We start from the raw sequence: 25,545 nt of genomic DNA, 5'->3' as shown, positions 1-25,545 counted from the left end.
GTGCCCCGGTCCGGGAAAATCCCACATGCCGCAGAGCAGCTGGGCCCGTGAGCCATGGCCGCTGAGCCTGTGCTCCGCAACAGGAGAGGCCACAACAGTGAGAGGCCCGCGTACCGCAAAAAAAAAAAAATGCATTTGACTTATGTATACTGACAGGGAACGTACCTAAGAAATATTAAGTTAAAAAAAAAACAACATATTTCAACATAATTCAATTTTCATAAAAAAATATAAAATACATGTTTATATATGTAAAGAAAATGATATAACTGATGTGAAAGAATTCCAAGGAGTCATCATGGAGAGGGTTATTCCCTGTCTATATCCATGAGCTTTGGGGCCCCTGTGTCTAACAGTAACTTCTTCACTGTAAGAATACGATTATCTGATTACACTTTCAAAAGCTTCAAGTAGCTGACAGAATAGAATTTTCACCTGGGGGCGGGGGGGAGGGGGAGAGGAAACTAGAAGCTCAAAGAATTACACGGCCTACCCAAGGTATATGGAAACAGAGTATAGAATCCAAGGCTTCAACTCCCTGTCTAGTGATGTTCTACAGTCCCCTACTGCGTGGTGCTAAATAGGGCAACGTTCCCAAGTCAAAGAGGAAAATGTGATAACTGGGATTTCTTATAAGCTGATTATAGTTTTAGGTACCAGGCTCAGCTGGAATTGTATTTATGTAAGACTAGAGGGACAATATTCCTATAGGTCACAGGATCTGGGCAACTGCCCAGTTCTTCTCTGACCATAGTGGGAAAATACTAGAAACGGTGCTGCTCACAACTCTGGAGCCAGACACAACAGGTTCAAATCCCAGCTCTAACGTTAGCCGTGTGACAAATTATTCAATTTTTGTGCCTCTGTTTCCTCATCTATAAAACGGAGATAATATCAGTACCTACTTTCTTGGGACAGTTGTGAGCACTAGTGAGTTAATACATGTAAAGTACCTGGAACACTACCTGGCACAAATTAATACTGAGTGTCATTACTGTTATCACGGGAAAGCTAGCAGTTCTTCACCTACAGGTTCTCAAGGGCCTCTGACCAGTGAAACAGCCTAGAAACAAAAGGAACCTATAGCAGTAAGACTGTTAACATGTGCTGCTCTGTTCCTTCCATCAAGACTATGACTCCATTTTTTCACATCTTCTTTCCTTTTATTGAAAAAAATTTTAGAAAATGGCAGTTGATAAAGGGCACAAACAAAGCAACAGGGATATACTAGTGGAAAACAGACAAAATAAAACTAAAAATGCCATTGGCTTCTTTAATTGGTTAAGAGCACAAAATGTAACAGGCAGAAAGTCTCTTTTAAACAAATTAAAAAGCTGTGGGTTTTTTTCCCCAATTCTCCCCAAGTCAGATATATACACACCCACAAAAATGGTGTGTGAAGGAAAACTCATACACAAGAAGTTGTATCCTGAATTAAGGGAAACAGCTCTTGAAATGGGAATTAACACAGTAAAGTCAGCAACAGGTTAACAATTTAAAAAACTGAGTCTTCAAATGCTGCATGGCACAAAGCTATACTATATAAAGTACTGCTAGGTATGAAGGAGGAAGTCTGTATGGTTTTTAGCAAAAATGCTTTTCCAGAAAAGCAAATCAAAACAATGCAATCAGCAGACCAAAGAGGCTACAGCTAGATATCAGAGCTACAACTTCTCATATCTGAGCTAGAAAATTCTATTTATACAGAATGGACTAAAATTTCAAGACAAAACTGACATTTTTTACATTTCTTACTTTATCCATATTAAGTTCTGTTTCTTTCTCCCTCACCCCTCAATTCAGCATGATCCAGCCAAAAGATGGCTGCTTTTAGAAGTGGCTATTTTATTTTTCTTTCTGTGGCAAGACTGTCATGAAGCCTGGATATCTCAGGCTCATATGCATCCATGACCAGGGTCCCGCTGTGGTCAAAAAATTTAGCAATGGATTTGGTGAACTCGGCTTCCCGTTGCTGCTTTGTTCTTCCACTGATGAAGGTCAGCTTCAGAGTGTATTTGTCATCGAACCTAAGCAAAGATAACAAATCGAAAACCAAACACAGACATTCAGCCAGTAACAACAGAGCACCAAGTGTTTTTGAAAAATAGGGCTGAGCTGGCTACCAGTGATATAGGGAACATACAACATTATCCTTTCCAGAAAAAAAAAAAAAATTCCAGGGCACCTTCAGGATAGAAGTTCTGGTTCATAGGCGTTGCCATGTCTTCCCTGATTTAATTACTATGTGCCTCCTTTACCTTGTCATAGATTGTTAAACCACACGGACCATCTTCTCTCACTGCTGGGCTTTGCTTCGTTGTTATGCTAGAAGAGTACTCCTAGTAGACACTTTTCTCCAGTCTCACTCATTAGTGAGACTAATTTGTCTGTAACAAACGTTCCCATTTGTTAAGTTCATACGTGGGCATGAACTTTTCTGGGAAAACCTTCCCAAACTGGGTTAGATGTCTTGCCTTTGTCATCCATGCACCGTCAATTAATAGTCAACCCAATTACTCAGTGCCTATCATCTGCTAGGTCTAATGACAGGCTCCTATGCTGTCAGTGAAATTACCTATTGAAATGATAATTACGTATTTTTGTTCTTCACTAGTCTCAGGGATTCTTCTTTTTTTTTAATTTTCACGTATCACTTGTGAAATTTATTTTTTAAATTTTTTGGCTGCACCATGCAGCATGCGAGATCTTCCCTGACCAGGGATCGAACCTGTACCCCCTACATCGGGAACATGGAGTCTTAACCACTGGACCACCAGGGAAGTCCCTGTCTCAGGGATTCTTGAGGGCAAGGATTTTGTCTTATTTTCTATTCTTAGCTTGGAGTTTGTTGGGCAATCAAATTTTTATTGATAAATGAAGAACCCTTGTTTTCACAGATGTTCCCCAATTCCAGGCTGCTCAGTCCTTGTTCCCTGTAATCAATCTAGTTCCAGGTTCTACCAGGTCAGGGATATCTTTTACTACATGAACTCCAGAGATCCCTTAGCTACACCTTAAGGTATCTTGAAGGCTTTTACTATCTCTACTTATTCAAGAGGGTTTATAACATCAACCCCTGGCAGGCTGACATTTCTCCCCGCAATTGCACCTGTTTCTGTCTCCATTTAATTAGGGCATATTTGGTGGACTGTCAGGCTGGTATTATCTTTAGAGGAAGCAGAGGCTTGAGCCTCTGCTTTTTTCTGCATGTTTAAAACAGGAAAAGCACCACCTATTTTTCAGGATCACTGTTATGGTTATAACAGTGCCTATCATTAACCAGTGCTCAAAAAAATCACAGCTCAATAAATTGTTGTCTAGCCAGTTACTTCCAACCTGGATAGCTAGGAGTAAAGGTCCTTGAATATTTTCAACACCTCAAAAATTTTTCTCAAGCTCTGATCAACTGCTGCTAACTGATATCACAGTAATTTTTGGACTTTTGAGCTCAGTTCCATGGCTCTGATGGCAGGACACGATCTAATGCATTTTTAAAAAGTTACTCATTAATTCAACAAATATTTATTCAGGACTAACCATATATATCAGGCAGTTTTGGATGCTAAGGATATACATCAGTGAACACAACAGACAAATGTGTCTTTTGAGACTTTTATCTTGCTGTGTGAGGGAACAATAAAATAAAAATTATGATATTCTTTTAAATATGGAAAGTCTTCACTAAGCAGATGTTTGAGCAGAGCCTAAAGAGGTAAGAGAACAAGCTATCTGGAAAAAGAATATTCCAGGCAGAGGACACACTAAATGCAAAGGCCCTGAGGTAAGCACGTGCCCAGAATGTCTGAAGAACAGAAAGGAGGCCAATGCAAACAGAATGGAGAGGGACAGGATAAAAGCCACAGGAGATGCGGAGTGTGTGTCCATGGGTGTGGGGCTGCAGAGAATAGATAAGCATGGACTTCTAAGCTATGCTTAGGATTTCAGTCTTTATGTGAGAGGATTTTGCGCTGAGGATTGAGTTGATCTGCCTGATGTTTTAAAAGGATCATTCTGCCCACTGTACTGGAAAGAGACTGTGGGCAGGGAGAGCAGCTGCAGAGGTCCATTAGGACATTATTACAGTAACCTAATTGAGAGATGATGGCTGCAGTGGAGATACTAAGTGGTTAGAATGAATATAATTAGAAGGTAGAGCTGACAGAATTTGCTGACAACCTATTCAAAGGATTGAGATAAAGGAGTCAAAATGATTCCAGAGTTCTGGCCTGAGTCACTAGAAGGATGGAGCTGCCATCTATTTAGATGGGGAAAAGCAGGTTTAGGTAAGGGATAGCAGAGTTAGGTTTTGGATATGTTAATTTTGAGACGCTTATTAGGATCTAATGTCAAACAGAAATCTGGGACATAGCTGGAGTTTGGAGAAGGTCTAGGATGAAAATACAGATTTAGAGATCTTCATCATTATAGAAGGTATTTAAAGTCCTGAAAGTCTGGATAAGATTACACATAGTAAGTGAATACAGATAGAGAAGAGCTGCTAGGAATGAGCACTAGTGGCATTTCAAATTCAGAGACGGGATAATGAAGAATCACACAGGACTCTAAGGAACAGAGACTAAGGTAAGAAGAAAATTAGAAGATTACAGTATCCTACAAGCCTACTTTAAAAAAAAAATTTAACAAGGAGAGAGTGATCCACTGTTCAAATGCTGCTGACAGGTCAAATACAATGAGGAAAGAGAAGTGAAGATATGCAAATCCAAGAGATGATGGGAGAAGAAAAAAGGGGAGCAGAGAAATGAGAAGACCATGTGAGGAGAATGTGTGAAAAGAAAAACAACTTTTCAGGTGGGAGAAATTACAACATATTTGTATGCCAGAAAGAATAACCAAGCAGAGAGGGAAACATCAAGTAAATGAGAAGGGATAGAATCTAGTGGACAAATAGAGAAGAGGCTTCAGACAGGAACTGAGAAAGAAGGTAGAGTATGATGAGCACTGTGAGTGGATAATGATGGGAGAATTCTGACTGCTGCTATCTTCCCAGAAACAAAAGAAGCTGAGAGTGAAGTGGGGGAGGAGGGCAAGAGGTTTGAGGATAGAGAAGAAGGTATGAAAGATCCTCTAGGACAGTGAGAGAGTAACTGCACTACAGAAATGCCACGGAATCTAAGCTAGGTAAGGAGGAAGTGAGACAATGAAGAGAAGAGGACCAGGGCAAAGGTGGTAGGCTCAATGGATTATGGATGCCACTGGGGCTGAAGAACTGCTGGGACAAGAGAACAAGAAGGAGATAAACTAGAAAAATATAAAGCAATGGTCAAAGAGTGGGATACTTAAAAATGAAGTTATTGAAGGTAATTAGTTATCAGTAATAGCAAGATCTAGGGTATGTCCAGGGAAATAAGTATTTAAGACATGGCAGAAAACAAGATAATCAGAGGAGAGGAAGTAAAACTAAGAGGCCAGAGTACTGGAGTAATCATCTACTTGGATACTGAAATCATCAATCAAGCCTTCTGAAAGGAGTTATGTTAAAGAGAGTGCCAATGAGCCAGGAGCCACCTCTAAGGAAAGAGGAGTGAGCCTGTATTTCACTACAGCAAGAAGGAACAGAGGTGGCATATTTCCTTTCTACAGGCACCAACAATGTGGCAGTTGGTAAAAGTCAGCAGTGAATGTGAAAAAAATCAGAACCCTCATATACTGCTAGAAGAATTGTAAAATGGTGCAGTTGTTTTGGAAAACAGTATGGCAGTTCCTCAAGCAATTAAAAAGAGTTACCATATGATACAGCAATTCCTCTCCTAGGTATATTATACGAGAATTTGTCCACACAAAAACTTGTACATGAATGTTCACAGCAGCATTATTCTTAAAGGCCAAAAGGTGGAAATGACTCAAAGGTCCCTCAACTAATAAACGGATAAACAAAATGTGGTATATCCATGCAATGGAATATTATTTGGCATAAAAAGGAATGAAATATTGATAACATGCCTGAACCTTGAAAACATTATGCTAAGTGAAAGAAGCCAGTTACAAAAGATCACATATTACACGTGATTCCATTCATATGAAATAAACAGAACAGGGAAATGTACAGAGTAGACTAGTGGTTACTTCAGGTTGGGAGAATGAGGGGATAGGGAGATGATTGTTAAAGGGTACAGAGTTTCTTTTGGAGAGGATAAAAATGCTCTAAAGTTGACTGTAGGGGACTTCCCTGATGGAGCACTGGTTAAGAATCCGCCTGCCAATGCAGGGGACACAGGTTCGAGCCCTGGCCCGGGAAGATCCCACGTGCTGCAGAGCAACTAAGCCCGTGTGCCACAGCTACTGAGCCTGCGCTCTGGAGCCTGCGTGCCACAACTACTGAAGCTTGTGCGCCTAGAGCCAGTGCTCAGCAATAAGAGTAGACACCTCAGTGAGAAGCCTGCGCACCGCAATGTAGGGTAGCCCCCACTCTCTGCAACTAGAAAAACCCTGTGCACAGCAACGAAGACCCAACGCAGCCAAAACTTAAATAAATAAATAAAAGTTGACTGTGGTGATGGTTGTAGACATCTTTAAAAACACTAGAAACCACTGAACTACTTTAAATAGGTGAAATATGGTACAGGAACTATATTTCAATAAAGCTGTTTAAAAGATACTTAAGTCAGCATGTAAATAATGAAATCAAGATGTTGCTAGGGTCTAGAATTCTGAAACTCTGCTTTAGGGGCCTGGCACAGGGTGCAGATTTATGACAGCTGAGACCAAAATGGCAGCTATGAGTCCTGCCAGGAGATAAGAACTCAGGTGCAACATCAGAATGAAGGTCTGCTCCTCCTTACAGATATCTCCACAAGCTGGTAATGAGAGGCTGTTTGGCGTTGATGCTATACTTACCTTCATATATGTGAGTAACTGTACTTAAAATTTGAGAGCCTACTATGTGCTAGGAACTATACCATGTGTTTTTAGGATAGTGACTGAGAGCATGAGTTCAGATGTGGCTAGATTCACTTTTGGGCTCTATAACCCTGGAATAATTCATTAAACCCTTTGGACCTGGGTTCTTATCTTTAAAATGGGTTGTTCTAAGGTTTAAATGAGACGGTGCAGTTGGCACAATACCTAGTATATAGTAAATGCTCAACAGATGCCATCTTTCATAATGGTTGGTATACAGCTGACCCTTGAACACTATGGGGGCAGGGGGAGGGTGTTAGAGGGTGTTAGGGGTGCTGATGCTCTGCGCAGTTGAATATCCATGTGTATGTAACTCATAGTCACTCCTCCATATAGGTGGTTCCTCTGTATCCACAGTTCCGAATCTGCAGATTCAACCAACCATGGGCTGTGCAGTACTTCAGTATTTACTATTGGAAAAAAAAGCCCATGTATAAGTGGACCCACGCAGTTCAAACCCCTGTTGTTCAAGAGTCAACTATATATACCAGTTGGCATCCTCACAAAAACTGTACAAATCATTTTTTACTCTATTAAAGCTCAAATAGTTTACCTGATATACGAAAAGTCACACAGCTAGAAAGAGACAAGCTGGAACCCAGTTCTAGATACCTAGAAAGACCTGAGGTGTCAGCTGCACAAAGTTACACCCATTGCTGACTGAATTGTGCTTCTCTGAGTTGCCCAGTGCATTGTTTCAGAGATTCCTGATTGCACAGACTGCAGTCAGGATGACAGAAGACACAGAAGCTAATGGGGTTCTTCAAAGACAACTGACTTCATACCTTTGGCCTTTACAGATACATATATAGTTTACAGTTCTTCTAACTGGCTCAGTTTATTGGCCACAAGGAAAAAGAAAATCATTCTTTATTCTTCCACCAACATACTTTCTCCCACAATTTATCCTCAGAGCACTTCTGTGATAATGGAATCTCAGAAGTGCAATACAAAGGAAAACCTTCTAGTTCACAATCCTTTCTTCATTTTATATGACTAGCACTATGATCTGCAAAGAGTAGGTATACAATAGTCTGTTGATAATGACTAACACCCAGAGAAAACCCAACATCAGGATTTAAGAATCTGTGAGGATAGTCATACCTTTTGAGACTGGACGACAGCTGCCAAATATCATCAGGATCCATCCCTGTGGGATCTTTCCTGTGGGCCACGAGAAAGATGCTCTTCTCCTTATATGAGGTATAAATGGTCAGGATCCCCATCATCACAAAATAGGTTCAGATCAAGTTAAGGGGAAAATACACACAAAAGAGAAATAACACAAACTGACAAGCAAGGGCTACAAAAACTTTCATAATGATAGGCCTAAAGAAGACAGTTTTGTCTTGCTGTAAAAACACTGAAAATCTAACTATTTCATTTTCATCCTTATGTTTATGCAAGAGAAGCAAGGCTCTCTCTGGTTAGTTCTGCAAAGAACATCTCAAACAACAAGAAAGGAAAAAGGTACAGGGCATAAATCAGCTCTCATCTTTCTGTTCAAGGACAACATATATAAAGAGATCCTCTATTACCTAGTTTGTCAAGACTTGTGCTTATTTCTCCATACAATACAAAACTAATAATCACAGTGGACTTGACCACACTCAACCAATTTCAAGGGTCATTAAAAGAGGAAAACTGACTTCAAATTAGTTTACTATAAGAGTCTCATGCTCTACCAAATGAGCTAGCTGGGCGACTACCACAATTTAGTTTACGAGAAGGACAACTACTTCCTCTATACATGTAGGCTTATTATTATACTCAGTTTTTGACAGTATTAACTATCATACTTGAGTACCTGTGTGCCAGAAACTGGCAAAAGAGCTTTGTGTACATGTGTCATTTAAATTTTATATAAGGGACAGGCAGGAAAGTATAGTACAAAGTATGAGCTTTGGAGTAAAGTGGTCCTAGATTTGAACTCTGGCTTTTAACCAATGTAACCTTGACAAATTACTCCTTATCCCAAGGCTTAATACTGTCACCTCTAAAATGGGGATAGAACTGACTTTTTAGAATTGTCATGAGATTTAGTGATGGTATATATATTTTTAGTGTACACCACACAGAAGACATTTATAATGGTACTATTATTACGTATAAAAATGACATGATTATAAAAATGGCAAGATCACGTTTTGTTTTAAACAAATATAATCAAACAAATGAAATTCCATCAAGGCTGTTCTCTTGGGAGGCCATATGATTATAATAAGATTGCTGTCATTGTTCAAAGATCTTTGGAACTCTTTTGAGAACTGTCTCTAGAACCTATGGCATATTCTTTTGAACTGCCTTAATAGTGAAAAAGTTCATACTGGGATGATTTATCTGATACTGTAAGCAGTCAAGGTGCAAATTCTGTGACTATAATCTGAGATCAATTTGGATAATACCACTTTTGGTCAGGACCTGCTTTATTCAATGGCTTTCTAACTGCCTCTGAAGAAAAATCCCCAAAGTGGAATTTTTAGAAATATTTCAGGTGGTTGTAAGATTGTTATGAAAAGTAAACTGCCTACCAAAATGATCTGTTTTCAACAACTAGTACGTATCAGTACATAGCAGACATGCAATAGCACGAGGTGGCTATTTAGAATGAGGTAGTCCTATATATACTAATATGGAAAGACATTCAATATATTTTTTAAGTTAAAAAGAAAAGTTCAGTATGTATAGATTGACTTGGGGAGGAGGAAGTGGGGACCACAAGAAAACTATCAACATATTTAACTTTATATTCTAAATATAGTATAAAATCTCTCATTTGATCTTTATAATAATTCTGAGTGTGTATTACTCATATTTATAAGTAAGCAGCATTCAAACAGTCTCCAAAAAGTAATTATCACAAAAACAACTTGAAATTTCAAACCCAGGTTCTCTAGCTGTTACACAAGCCACACCTATACCTCATGCTCAGTAACTCCCAGTCTAGCCCCTCAGCTTCAAGGAAACCTGACACAGATCTGAACCTCCAAAATCTGATCCTTTCCTAAAACAGGTATACCTTGGAGACATTGCGGGTTTGGTTCCAGACCACCACAATAAAGGAGTGTCAAAATAAACTGAATCACACAAATTTTGTTTCCCAGGGCATATGAAAGTTATGTTTACATATACTGTAGTCTATTAAGTGTGTAGTAGCATTATGTCTAAAAAAACCAATGTACACACCTTAATTAAAAAAGACTTTATTGCTAAAAAATGCTAACCATCATCTGAGCCTTCAGCGAGTAGTAATCTTCTTGCTGGTGGAGGGTCTTGCCTCAATGTTCAGATGGCTGCTGACTGAGCAGGGTGGTGGTTGCTGAGCGCTGGGGTGGCCATGGCAGTTTCTTAAAATAAGACAATGAAGTCTGCTGCATTCATTGACTCTGCCTCTCATGAACGACTTCTCTGTAGCATGCAGTGCTATTTCATAGCACTTCACCCACAGAACTTCTTTCAAAATTAGAATCAATCTTCTCTCAAACCCTGCTGCTTTATCAACTAAGTTAATGTAATATTCTAAATCTTTTGTTGTCATTTCAGAAATCTTCACATCTTCACCAGAAGTAGATTCCAGCTCAAGAAACTACTTTCTTTACTCATCCACAAGAAGCAACTCCTCATCTGTCAAAGTTTGATCATGAGATTGCAGCAATTCAGGCACACCTTCAGGCTCCACTTCCAATTCCAGTTCTCTTGCTGTTTCCACATCTGCAGTGTCTTCCTCCACTGAGGTAATGAACCCCTCAAAGTCATCCATGAGGGATGGAATCAACTTCTTCCAAACTCCTGTTAACGTTTGATATTTTGTCTGCTTCCCATAAGTCACAAGTGTTCTTAATGGCATCTAGAATTGTGAATCCTTTCCAGAAGGTTTCAATTTACTTTGCCCAGATCCATCAGAGGAAATCACTATTTATGGCACTACAGCATTACAAAATGTATTTCTTAAATAATAAAACCTGAAGTTGAAATTACTCCTTGATCCATGGGCTGCAAAACGGATGTTGTGTAGCAGGCATGAAAACAACATTAATCTTGGTGTACATGTCCATCAGAGCTCTTGGATGACCAAGTGCATTGTCAATGAGTAGTAATATCTTGAAAGGAATCTCTTTTTCTGAGTAGTAGATCTCAGCAGTGGACTTAAAATATTCAGTAAACTATGTTGTAAGCAGATGTGCTGTCATCCAGGTGTGCTGTCGCCCAGACTTTGTTGTTCCATTTATAGAGCACAGGCAGAGAAGATACAACATAATTCTTAAGGGCCCTAGGATTTTCAGAATAGTAAATGAGCAAGGACTTCCATTTAAAGTCACCAGCTGCATTAGCCTCTAACAAGTGAGTCAGCCTGTCCTTTGAAGCTTCTCTCTAGCTATGAAAGTCCTAGATGGCACCTTCTTTCAATATAAGGCTGTTTTACCTACATTGAAAATCTGTTGTTTAGTATATATAGGCACCTTCATTAATTATCTTAGTTAGATCTTCTGGATAACTTGCTGCAGCTTCTACATCAGCACTTGTTGTTTCACCTTGTACTTCTATGTTATGGAGATGGCTTCTTCCCTTAAACCTCATGAGCCACCCCATGTTAGCTTCAAACTTTTCTTCTGCAGCTTCCTCACCTCTCAGCCTTCTTGGTATTGAAGAGAGTTAGCACCTTATTCTGGATTAGACTTTGGCTTAAGGGAATCTTGTAGCTGGCTTGATCTTCTATTCAGACCACTAAAACTTTCTCCATATCAGGATTAAGGCTGTTTCATTTTCTTGTCATTCATGTGTTCACTGGAGTAGCACTTTAAATTTCCTTCAAGAACTTTTGCTTTGCATTCACAACTTGGGTAACCGGCACAAGAGTCCTACCTTTTGGCCTATATCAGCTTTCAACACACCTTCCTCACTAAGCTTAATCATTTCTAAGCTTTTGATTTAAAGTGAGAGACATGTAACTCTTCCTTTCACTTAAACCCTCAGAAGCCACTGAAGGGTTATTAACTGGCCTAATTTCAATACTGCTGTGACTCAGGGAATAGGGAAGGCCCAGAGGAGGGAGAGATGGAGAGATGGCTGGTCTGGAGCAGTCAGAACACACACAACATTTATCCATTAAAATGTTAGTTGTCTTACATGGGTGTGGTTTGTGGTGCCTCAAAAAACAATTACAATAGTAAAATCAATGATCACTGATTACAGATCACCATAACAAATAACAAATATAAATAACAAATATAACAAACATAACAAACATAACAAATATAATGATCATGGAAAAGTTTGAAACATTGTGAGCATTACCAAAATGTGACAGAGATACAAAGTGAGCAAATGCTGTTGGAAAAATGGCACCAACAGACTTCCTCAACACACAGGGTTGCCACAAACCTTCAATTTTTAAAAAAAGTAATGCGCTATCTATGAAGCACAATAAAGCAAAGTGCAATAAAGTGAGGTATACCTATACCCTGGCATGAGTGGCTTGAAGCAACCTGGTCTAATGGGTTAAGTTCTAGGCTAGAAATGAGAAGAGCTGGGTCTCACTATTCCTATGTGTTTTCCTATTAGGTGCCCACACTTGGATTATAACCTCTACATTAATAACTAAACAGAATTAAAGATAAAATAACTGTATTGAATCTAAAATATCAATGATAATTATGACATAAATTTACAGATGCTCACATTTCATAATGTTAAATCATAACATGAGCAGGCCCCAAGATGAAAGTTTGTTTTTTTGTAAGGAGCAGAGAAGAGTACCAGTAGAGATTTTAAAAAACTGTCAGTAGAAAACAAACCTGAGCTTAAAGGATATGATATAACGCACAAAGCCAAAACAGGTTTGGACTCTGGAAAGGGGTGCATATAATCCCAAATCAAAGCCACTATGGCGAAGAAACAGGAGATGGTACAGATGGTGAGGCGACCGTCAATTAGACCAAAATTCTCCACATACTTGTACTTTTCCAGAAGTACCTAGTGAGAAGAAGAAGGAAGCAAGCTAATAGGAATACCTCCCTCTTTGTATCTGCTTTTATTCTTAATTTCCATGATGAAAGTTATGTTAATCATATAAATGATCAAGTTGTTATCTCCAATCAGAATTTTGCCACTCTGAGCAAAAATATATTCAACCTGTTTACAAAGATCCCAGAGAAAAAGTTCATCAACTTCTCATACATTTTTTTTTTTAAATCCTCATCTCCCTAGAATGAAGCTAAACTTTTCTTTTCCCTTTTAAAATACAGAGATGACCCATCATGGCTGAATGCCCTATATTCCCTCAACCCTCTTGCCTCTAGGCTAATTAACCTCAAAAATGATAGACTACCAGCTTTCTGGAATTCAAAAATTAGAGATTCTGAAGAGAAATTTGAGGTAACTAACAATTATATTTTAACACCTGTTCCCCTATATACACTGTAAGGATTTTAGAAAATGCTTTCTGGCTCAATTCCTAACACTGAAAACTAAAGTCATTCTAAGTCATAGAAGGAAAAAACCCTGCAAGAGATGTGCCATCAGCTGTATACATAGTAACAGACTCCCCGCTCCCCACCCCCAAAGAAAGTACCTTTTTGGCAGAATCATCCAAAGAATTTTTCACAGCTGATCCATCCCATTTGTCAATTTTTACAGGCTTATCATCAATCTTCCACTGTAAATCAAACAGATAAGTTGTGCGTTAAGAGATATGGCATCTTACTAAAAGTAAAATGAACTACTTCCTTAAGAGCATTCTCAAGTATATATAACATTTATTCTCTCTTCTGATGTTGGACAGCCAGAAGACAAAACACTTGAAAATGAAGTTGAAGGAGACTAGGTCACTAGAATCTGGTGGTACTCGTATGATGTTGCCAGTCTCCATGCTAGAAAGTCAAATGTACAAGGCCAAAACCAGAACACTTACATAGGCTGCAGAGACTATAGTGTGAACTCAAATATCCCATCCCCATTTTACAAAAATGTGGGAATAGAAAGGAATTGCACTTGTTCATCCTTTCATTCTGTGACTACAAAATCCAGACAATATACATCCATGAACTTTCGGATGCTAACAAAATGACAAAGGTCTCCTTTAATACATTTTTGTCTGCTAACAACTTTTATATTTTATCAGCATGTCTTAACTGTAGGAAAACAGCAAATCCAGTGTAGTCTGTTGGAAAGAACATTTTGAACTAAGTCCTGTCACCAGTTAGGTACATGACTTTGTTCTGACTGAGAACAAGTTCAGAGATGCTGCATACAAGAAATAAAGATGGAACAAACATCTGTAAAACGTGAGAAGATTTTAAAGGAGTGTAGAAATATAATTCATCAAACTTAATTTTGTGATTGTATATACTATTACACAAAAAAGAAAAACTATCCTGTGAAGTTTGTTGGGGGAAAAAACATGAACTAAAACAGTCATACCTCAAGTGATTAAAACTCAATCAAGGCTTTCCCCTTTATGTCTCAAAAAAACAAGAATTTTCTTTGAGAAAATTACTGGTGGAAGCATGTTGTAATGATGATTCTCATAGCCTGCCAGCCTACAAATCAAACATGACACTTAATTTAAAAAATACAAATTGAACCAAGAAGAAATTCACAGGCTATCTAGCTAAATAGCTCGCTTACACTTAGTTTAGTAAATCCCATTTTGACAATAGCAAGCAAAAGAAAGAACTGGTATAGCCAGAATCCATAACAGAATTTGAATTATTTGTGAATCAAAGTCATTAAAAATTTTTTGGCTCGTTCCAAAAAAAAAAAAAAATTATGTTCTCAGAGAAACCCAGCCACCCATCACTACCTGCAGTGCATCACAGAAAAGAAACTTGCCTCTACAATTCAGAGGATAACTTCTTGGCAATATTGGGGGATAAAACAGAGAAGAAACCATTACAACATGTGCTAAAATAGTCTCAGCTCTAACTCCACTGGTACCTAGAAGGATCTTCAGTAAGTGGCACAGGAACATTTCCAGTGAATTACATAAACAAGAAAGTTTATAATTGATTTCTGAAGAGATAGGAGCATCATCCATTCTGTGTAAATGAAAAACCTTAGCCTATATCAAAGCAAATAGCATCTCTGCTGTAGTACAGAGATACATCTGGAAAAAAAGGCAGGAAAATGGACATTTTCCATCATTCTCAAAAACTGCCCATCAACTAAAATGTACGATCCTGGTCATGTACTCTCTATTGCTATTCAGGACTATCTTCTTTTCCTCACTCTTCTCTTCCTCAACCCTAAGTGCAAATTACCTTCCTTTTGTAAGGATGTGGTAACTCTGCACACAATTCCTCTTCCCTGCATTCCCTCCTGTGTATTATAGATATGTGTATATTGAGCACAATCAACAATCACAAGTATTGACTGACTTAGTTATTATTTGCACCAACATCATACATATATATACATGGTTTAAAGAGTTCTGTAAGTTATAAAAAAAAAATAGCAGTCCTGCTTCCCCTCCCCTTAAGACTCTTTCTATTGTCATTTCCCACTCTCCAGAGACAGGCACTAATTTCAACTCCTTTGGCTGATTTTTTGGGTATCCACATCTCTGGGGGAAAAAAAAAGTTTATATTATTATTTTCAGTTCTCAGCATTAAATCTATTGACTTTTCACCATGAAAGATGAGATTTAACCACTTCATCCCCTGCCACTTTCTCATTTATTTTTCCTGCTCCTCCCTCACCATCTTTTTAATATAGTTATAGTAGATCAATATTGATTTGGTCTTATACCTTAGTTTTTGCTAGATCATTATTTGGAGGTTACAATATGACCATAAATGCTATTCACAGATGAGTCATGTATATTAGGATTACTTTTTCTTTCCTGCATAGCTTTTTGCTTTTCTTGGAGCTACTATTGTTTTTGTTGCTGTTTTTAATCCTACAAGGTATTTCTCACCAATATATTCTCAAATTCTCCCTCAATTGTTTAACTCTCCTTTCAATATTTGCAATCATATTCAGCATTCTGTGAATTTCATCTTCCTGGAGAAATCTCTCTTGGAGCCTTCTGGACTGCTTCAATCTAGGTGGATTTCTTTCCAGTCCTGCTGTATTAACTGTCATCCTGGAATCTCCCTTTACTATGACCCGGGGAGTTCCCTTAACCTTCTCTTGGTCTAATCCCCCTTTTCTTAGGTACCATGACTTACTCTTTTCTTGGTTTACTATTCCAGCCCCTGTCCATCATCTCCACCCTCCTCCCACCACTCAAATTTGTAAATTGAAATCCTAAACCACAATGTGACAGTATTAGGAGGTGGTGCCTCTGGGAAGTAATTAGGTCATGAGGGTAGAGCCTTCGTGAAAGGGATTAGTGCCCTGATAAAAAGACATGAGAGAATCTGCTTTTACTCTGTTTTAACCATGTGAGGATACAAGAAAGTTGTCTGTAACCAGTTAAGAGGGCTGTCACTAGACCCAACCATTCTGGCACCCTGATCTCAGACCTCCCATCCTCCAAAACTGTGAGAAATAAAGTTTGGTCGTTTAAGCTATCTAGTCTATGGTATTTTTGTGAGAGCAGCCCAAACTGACTAGCATCCTCCTTTTACAGATAACACTAAGGGTTTAAGAAATTTGCCCAAGGTGAAAGCTAGGAAGTGGTAAAGCTGGGACTCAATCAAGTTTTCATAATTTCAAAACCTGTGCTCTTTCATTATTCTACACTGCTTCCCACAAAATATAAGGAAAGGAATTATTAGCCATAAAAACAAAAGGACATAGACTGCTGAAGTGACAGCCATACAAAGTATCTTGATTCTTATCTAATAAGTTATAGTTAATAACAAAAAAAATCTTAAAAAGATTTTAATCTTGAATATGCCAACAAAACCTGCAGGATACAAAATATTTGGAATTTTCCATTTTTCTCCAGTTAAAACCAACTGCTATTTGACTGAAAATACAGTTCAAAAAGTCCTATCTTAAAGAAATTACTTCCCTGCCACTATCAACATAAAACACTTTATCAAACCAGCACACTGACTGATGCCAGACCTGGATGACGAACTATACACAAAAATTATGCATTTGATGGCTTTGATAGAACATTACAAAGACTCACTTCAGTTATTCTCCACTGCAAATCTGAATAATAGAAAGATTTTAACAGCAGTGAAAACAGAAGTAAAGTTATGCAGTGATAAAGACCTCCGTGGATTGCTTCATAAAGTTCCTTAGCTTGACAACTGGGCAGTAAGACTCAAAGGATTCCTCAAATTCACACTGAAGAGATGAAGGATACCAGAAGTGAGCTGTGCCAATGGAAGGACCCTGCTCTGATTTTAAAAGAACTGAGCATGGCTCTAAGAAAAATTAATAAACCTTTTTTCTCTCTTCTTTGGTCTCTCTCAGTTTACAAAGTGGATGTAGGCTGCAAAGGGGGAAGGTAGTAGGAGATGAGGCACATGACGGAGGGAGCATATCCTAGATGGCCTTATTTACTAGGCTAGGGGACTTGGGACCTTATTCTGAAACAAGCAGTGGAGAATATTTTAAGCAGGTGAACAACACAATCAAACTTATGTTTTTTTAAAAAGTCATTTTTAGTGGCAACCTAGCAGATGGTCTGGAGGGGAGTAACAATGGAGATAAACACATCAGATGGGGCCTGATTTAGATGCAGGGCCTGAATTAGAGCAGCAGCAAGGGGATGAAAGGGGATTATTTATGAGGTAGAATTGGCAGGACTTAACATCAGACTAGTTACAAGAAACATCAAAGAGAGAAGATAGAGATGACCATTCTACTAGAATTCAGGCTTAGATAACTCTCTGAGCTATCATATTGTTTTCCAAGAGAAGAAACAGAGGAGGAAAAAGAAGAAATACCCATTTGTATATGATGAGTTTGAGATGTTTAAGCTCTACAGTTACACTGACTTCAGAATTTTCTAAACCAAAATAAGATTATGAAAACTGATGGCAGACTCAGAAGTTGAGATACTATTTGAGTTGGAAATATGTACCCCTACCTCCCATATGCACTCATTTGGCAAAAGATCAGAAAGCAGTAAATTCAAAATAAGGAAAAAATGTTCAATTTGGGGAGCAAACGATGTCTGTCTTGAGAATGCTTACTGTCATCTAATTTATTCCGATTAAGAAATACCAGGATATCTCAAAGAGAGATATTATAGCTCCTGGCAACATACTTAATCTTCAATTTCCATCTATTTTTTATAAAAATGGGCAAGAAATATTGCAAAGAAAATTACTTGCTTAATAGTGGCTTATTATTGGCTGCAGTTATCACTGGAGTTAAGCTGGAAGTTAGAAATGACCACACGATAATTATGAACATGAGTATCAGTGGCAACGCCAGAGTAACTGGAGGTAAGTAGACTGGATCTGGCTACTTAAGTCTAACATACCTAACAGATATCAAAGTGGAGATGGCAAGCATTTAGACATATAAATCTGGGCTCAGAGGAGAGGTCTAGGTTGTAAATATAAATGTGGAAGTCATCAACTTAAAGATGGAATTTAAGCCATGACACTGTTTATCTCCTTGGGATGAGTGTACATGGAGAGGGCCAGGGGCTTGCTGATACAAGTCAGAAGAAAAAATAACAACAATAAAGACAGATAAGTGGAGAAAGAGGAAAACCAGGGCAAGTGGTGTTCTAGAGCCCACATAAAGATAATATTTCAAGAAAGAAGTGATCGATGAGTCAAATACTTAAGGCCAGGTAATAAGAAAAACCACTACGATTTGACAAGACGGAGGTCAGAACAGAGAGATGGTGCAGGCAACAGCTAAAGAAGGGACTTGAGCTGATAGAGGTTGTTAAAATCTTTGATACCACTGTGTATATAGTGGTAAATAGTTAAAAAAAATAATAGTTTGAAGCTTTAAAGGTTACTCCATAAACCCTGTAAAAATAAAAAGAATGTTTTTAAAATTGAGATCTAATTCACCTATAAAACTCACCATTTAAAAACGTACAATTCTGGCCTTCCCTGGTGGCACAGTGGTTAAGAACCTGCCTGCCAATGCAGGGGACATGGGTTCGAGCCCTGGTCCGGGAAGATCCCACATGCCACGGGGCAGCTAAGCCCGTGCACCACAACTGCTGAAGCCCACGCACCACAACTGCTGAAGCCCACGCGCCTAGAGCCCGTGTTCTGCAACAAGAGAAGCCACCACAATGAGAAGCCTGCACACTGCAACAAAGAGTAGCTCCCGCCCACCGCAACTAGAGAAAGTCCACGCAGCAACGAAGACCCAACGCAGCCCAAAATAAATAAATAAAATTTAAAAATAAATTAAAATGTACAATTCAGTGGTTTTTATTATACTCACAAGGTTGTGCAATCATCACCATCTAATTCCAGAACATTTTCATCACCCCCCAGAAGAGACCCTATTCCCATAAGCAGTCACTCCAATTACTACCACCCCACCCCCAGCCTTGGCAACCACTAATCTACTTTCTGTTTGCATGGATCTGCCTATTGTGGACATTTCATATCTATGGAATCATATAATATGTGGCCTTTTGTGACTGCCTTTTCTCACTTAGTATAACATTTTCAAGGTTCATCCATGTTGTAACATGTGTCAGTATTTCATTCCTTTTTAGGGCCAAATAATGTTCTACTGCATGGATATACCACACTTTTATGGGTTGCTTCCACCCTTTGGCTATTGTGAATAATGCTGCTATGATCATGTGTACAAGTTTTTGTGTAGACACACATTTTCAATTCTCTTGAGTTTATAACTAGGAGTGGGATCTGCTGAGTCATATGGTAACTCTTCTTAACTTTCATCATTTTACATTCCATCAGAAATATAGGAGGGTTCCAATATCTCCACATCTTCACCAATAATGGTTATTTTTCTTATTTTATTATAGCCATACGACTGGTATCTCATTGTGGTTTTGATTTGCATTCTCTAATAACTAATGGTGTTGAGCATCTTTTCATGTGCTTGCTGGCCATCTGCATATCTTCTATGGAGAAATATCTATTCACATGTTTTATCCTTTTTTTTGCTTTTTTTAAAATCAATGTTGGGGAAGCAATAACAGGTTCTTTTTTTTTTAAGTTATTTAAGTATTTATTTAGTTTTGGCTGCACTGGGTCTTCGTCGCTGCATGCGGGCTTTCTCTAGTTGCAGTGAGTGGATGCTACTCTTTGTTGCAGTGTGTGGGCTTCTAATGGTGGTGGCTTCTCTTGTTGTGGAGCACAGGCTCTAGTAGTGCAGGCTTCAGTAGTTGTGGTACATGGGCTCAGTAGTCGTGGCTCGTGGGCTGTAGAGCGCAGGCTTGGTAGTTGTGACGCATGGGCCTAGTTGCTCTGTGTCATGTGGGATTTTCCCGGAGGGATCGAACCCATGTCCCCTGCGTTGGCAGGCAGACTCTTAAACACGGCGCCACCAGGGAAGTCCAACATCCTTTATTCTTTTAAAAACTGGTTTGTCTTTTTATTATCGAGTTGTAAGGTTCTTTATATAGTTTAGATACTAGACCCTTACCAGATATATGATTTGCAAACATTTTCTCTCATGCTGTGGACTGTCTTTCCACTTTCTTGATAATGTCCTTTGACACGAAAAGGTTTTTAATTTTGATGAAGTCAAAAATAATGAGTTTTGAGATGCTTTTAAAGTTTAGTTTGCAAAAACAGTGTTAAAAGCCTGCATCTTGTTTCTTTAAACACAAACACACACATCACAGTACTGCCATAAAACTGTTCACCCTCTTTGTCAGAGCTGGGTTAGGGTACAGGCATACTACCCTGTTCGAGTCTGGCAAGCTAAGATCCCATCGAAGAGAGCAAAAGAGTATATAAGACCTGTCTAAGGACACACGTTGGTGGGTGACAAAGCCAAGGCTTCAGCCTAGGTCTTCCAACCTCAAAACAGATGCTCTTTCCACTACTACATTAGCTAGCACATGGTCTGCTCCAGTATGAGAGGCAATGTACTAAGTAAGGTAAGAGTACTGGATTAAGAGCTGGGAAGCCAGGTTCTGGAATTGTAACTAACTCGCTGTGTGCTCTTGGACAAGTTGCTTCATCTTCCCCTCTCCATGTGTCCATGTCTATAAAATGAGGAGGCTGAACACATGAACTTCAAGGTCTCTTCATTATAAACATTTTCGAGAAATCACTATTGATTAAGCAGAATAGTTAAAAACCAAACAAGAAAAAAACCCCTTAGTTCTTAACCTGTTAAACTGTAGAGGAAATAAATAAATAAACAGCTATGTGTGAAAACATGCAGCTGTCCAGGCCCCACCCCCAGAGAATCTGATTCAGGTCTGGGATGAGGTCCAGAAATCTCTGTTTTTTACTAAAACCCCAAGAAAGTCTGATGTAGACAGTCTTCGTATGTTATAAAAAATATTATCTAAGGAAGCTGAAATCCAGAGTAACAAGCTAGTTAGTGGCAGCTATACATGTTTTGCTGAGTGCTTACTATGTGCCAGGAACCACTTTTTAAGGTAAATACTATTATTATCCCCAATTTACAGATGAGGAAACTGAGATACAAAGAGATTTATTAACTTGCCCAAGAACATATATCTGTTAAGTGGCAGAGCAAGGATTCAAAGCCAGCCAGCCAGCCTGGTTCCAGAACCTATGTTCTCAGCTACTAAGGTATAAAAGGGGTACTTTAAGATCAGGTTGACAGTTCAGCCAGGAGACAGAAATCCATGTATGAAGTTAAAAGGGCCTGGATATAACTTCTAGAAAGCATGGTTTAATACCACATGTCAATTTTAATAGCCAAAACAATTTTAATAGCCAAAAACCATCCAGCCAGGAGACAGAAATCCACATATGAAGTTAAAAGGGCTTGGATATAACTTCTAGAAGGCATGGTTTAATACCACATGTCAATTTTAATAGCCAAAACAATTTTAATAGCCAAAAAAAATCCAGCCAGGAGACAGAAATCCAACTATGAGGTTAAAAGAATTTGGATATAGTTCTGGAAAGCATGTTTTAATGCCACATGTCAATTTTAATAGCCAAAACAAATTAAGCAAACAATTTTTATAGCCTGCTACATAGAACAAAATGCTTTGATGTATTTTGGGAAAAATAACTTACTGCAATGATCTAAGTTATTCTGTGATGGAAGCTGGAAGGTTATATTTGCATACCTATCTTTAAGATCAGGAAACTAAAATTGCTTTGTTCTCAAAGTCAGTTTCATAGAAGCAGAAACTCACATCTGCTTAGGGAAAACTACAAGCACATTTGCATCTCTTTATTACATTTCTTCATGGCAAGTAAAACCAAAGCTGCAAGAAATAAAATAAAAACCCTCCAAAAAAATCAAGACAAATCAAATTAAAGAAACTGTAAGGTAACAGCCTCTCATTCCCACAGAGCAAAAGCTTCTCTATTCATTCAGCTCCTGCTCCACTGAGAGTAACATCTTTTCCCCATTTTCTCTTCCACAGTACCCTCAGTTTTCAAATAGAGGCATCATCCTCTAAGGCAGTTTCTGAAGACTGGGGTGGCAGATCTGAAGTTTTTTCTCTGCTAAATTCAATGCTCCAAGTATTTATTCTGTGTTGATCACTATAGAGAATGTCTCATGGGAAACTGGACAAATTGGTAGAACAATATAAAACAGTATGTCATATTAAGTGACAGCTGAATTCCCATGTGCAATAAATGCCAGAGACTTCAGAGGAAAAACACCTCAATGTAAGGCTGAAATGAAGTTCTCCAAGAAAAAGCACCTAAACAGCTCCTGACTTATTTTCTCTCTCCTCGGCCCCTCACTTCTTAGTTAATTCTGCCAAGTGCTCCTTTCTGAGGCCTTTTATCTCTCTCTGCTACTCAAGTTAGGGTTCTCCTCACCTTATCATTCTATTTTTATAGCCCTGTACAAAGAACATTTACCAATATTATGACTTAATATTTACAACAAGCCTACCATATGTATGGGCATCCACAATGTACACATAAGGACATTTAAGTTCAGTGATATCAAACTTATCCAAGACCATGTAGTTTTTAACATGCTGCACTAGAACTCAAACTTGTCTTTCTTTTTATATTAAACCCCATATACTAGTATGGTATGAGAAGACTTATTAGAAGACTTCTAATTTCTACCACTCCGAACTATTTGAATAACTTTTCTAAAACCACTTTATATATTAGGCTCAAAAACCTTCAACAGGCTTCCTTCCTACTTCTACTTCAAGCAATCCATGCCCTTCTTCATCTGATTCTACCTATTTGTCATTACAGGTCTCTTAGAGCAGCAGTGCCCAACCTTTTTGGCACCAGGGACCAGTTTTGTGGAAGACAATTCTTCCACAGACTGGGGTGGGTGGACGGGGATGGTTCAGGCCGTAATGCGAGCGATGGGGAGTGACAGATGAAGCCTTGCTCGCTGGCACCCCATTCACCTCCTGCTGTGCGGCCTGGTTCCTAACAGGAACTGGGGGTTGGGGACCCCTGTCTTAGAGAACAGTCAGTCAACAGTACCTGAGAAACATCAGGCACCGTGTACCTTTGTTCAAGGACATTCTTAACTGGTAGGCTGTCTGTCTCTGTCTCTCTCTCAAAATAAGGTCCCAGTTCCACTCTCAAACATGAGGTCTTTCCCTAGGGCTCTCATCCCCTTATCAATTAGATCTCAGGAATCATTCTCTCACTTTAACTTCTCTAAAAAGTACACATGTGAATACCAAATAGTTTTATGTTTAATATTTTGGGTACCCCATGTCCTATACTCAGCTATACTGAGTACTCTCTGGCAGTAGGATTCTTGATTCTTTTCCTCTGCCATTACACGTCTGTATTAGATACTATAGGTTACAGAGATCATTAACGTATATCATCTCATTTGATTCTCCCCAAAACCCTAATATTTCAGGTGAAGAAAGGAAAGCTTGGTGAGGTTAAATGACTTGCCAATCTTCATACAGTTTGAAACTAGCAGATCTATGTCAAAGCCCAAATCTTATGACCCCCAAACGCAGGTTCTTCCAAAACGCACTGATGCCATACACTTTTCAGTAATCACTGCCTTAGCAGACTGTCCATGCTTAATGTTTGCTGGTGATGATCCAAGTGGAGCAAAGAGCAAGAACACTCAATGGGACAGAATAAACATAGGCCGTGAGGTGTTCACCCAGCAGGAAGGCAGGATCTGTGTATGAAAATGACCATCAATTCTCAACACTTTCACACACCTTGGAGCGATTTACCATCCCAACTCCCAGAACATGTTCCTATCTCTTAAGAAGGGTTAAGAGTGTGAGAACCATGTAATTCAAAACCAATGACACCCAAAAAGAGAAGCAAAAAGATCTGGATCCAAGCCCCTCAATATGATCATGTATTCATTTCTTAAGCACCTACCATGTGTTAAGCACAGAGAAGTCTGAAAGCTGTTTTCAATTAAAGTAAACAATCCTATTTACTATGTTAAAGACCCCATGCTTAACATTTCTCATCAAACTGGCTTAGGGCCCTACAATGAGAGAACTGGAAGGAACCTTAGGGTACATTAAGGCTAAGTCCCTCATTTTACAGATGAGGAAACAAAACACAGGGAGAACAAGCACATTTCAAGGTCACACAGCTAATTAGAGGCAGAACCAGTACTAGGACCCAGACCTACACGCAACTGTTTCTCTCGAGATGCTATGCAAAGGGCAAGAAGGGCCAACCCAGGAAAAGAATCTGCCTTTTTTTCTTTTCTTTTAAACCCTTGTTGTTAGGACCACATTAACAGAAACAAACAAAAAACAAAACAAAAAACCACAACTGGATGGGTAGAGGGGAAGAAGAGGTAAGCCTGAGCAGGTAACAAGCTCATGAATACGATTCACCTAGGGCACTTGGCGTGGAGGGGGAAGGGAAGGAAGGGGGAGGGTGAAGGAGAGAGGAAAAAAGATAAATCTTAAAGGTTTCCTGTCAGCGCGTAGGGGAAGTCAATACTCGAAGCTCAGTATTCGGCGTATCGAGGTAAAACGCCTAGAAACTTCAGTAAGCAAAAGGCCCAAAGCACTCTGGAATATGTAGCAGCACGCAAGTGTGGCGGTCGTGATGGGGAGATTGGAGGCTACTGACTTCGAACAGCGGCTTTCATTCAGTCAGGATTCACAATTCCCTGTCGGTGAAATGGGCACATTCAACAGTGACCCCCAGCACCACCAAGGAAAAAGCGATGGCTGCACTGAAATGTGAGAATAATCGAATATTCCTAAGAAGCTGTAGTGGCCGGCATTAAGGACCGATCACTTCCGAGAAGTAAAGAAGTCCTAAAGAGGAGAGAGCCCGGGTTTGAGGTGTGTAGGGAGCTGGCTACAAGCGCCCGTAGGGTTCCCACTGTGGGCCCGACGAGCACTCCCCCTGGGAAGCCGCAGAAGGGGGGGCGAGGATGGGAAAGGGGGCTCGCCGCCTCCCGGGCGTCCCCAGGCCTCGCCTGCCCCCAAGAACCGACTTCTCACCTTGTCCAGCAAGCCGCTGCGGCTACTGCCTGTCCCACAGCTGGAACCACTTCCAGCCCCACTACTGCCTCCGCCACCACCAGTTCTCCCTCCCTGTGCAGCCGCCGCCGCCATCTTGCTTGCTTCTGCGTCTCCCTCCCCTCCTACTTGTCCGAAGCCGATTGGCTGGAGCT

At 39.4% G+C, this 25,545-nt stretch overlaps 1 protein-coding gene across 1 annotated transcript; it reads right to left on the bottom strand.

The window, feature by feature from the left end:
* Positions 1–1,247: 1,247 nt before the first annotated feature.
* SPCS2 (signal peptidase complex subunit 2) lies at positions 1,248–25,530 on the bottom strand. Its single transcript, XM_049713668.1, has 5 exons — positions 25,373–25,530; positions 13,490–13,573; positions 12,732–12,891; positions 8,023–8,158; positions 1,248–2,027 (listed from the first exon to the last, which is right to left on the bottom strand). The coding sequence occupies exons 1-5, from the start codon at positions 25,484–25,486 to the stop codon at positions 1,841–1,843; spliced, it is 681 nt and encodes a 226-aa protein (XP_049569625.1). The 5' UTR covers positions 25,487–25,530; the 3' UTR covers positions 1,248–1,840.
* Positions 25,531–25,545: the final 15 nt, after the last annotated feature.

Source organism: Orcinus orca, chromosome 8, assembly GCF_937001465.1.
Source record: "Orcinus orca chromosome 8, mOrcOrc1.1, whole genome shotgun sequence".
NCBI lineage: Eukaryota > Metazoa > Chordata > Mammalia > Artiodactyla > Delphinidae > Orcinus > Orcinus orca.
The sequence above is the reverse complement of the archived record's forward strand: the minus strand, read 5'-3'. Positions and strand labels throughout refer to the sequence as shown.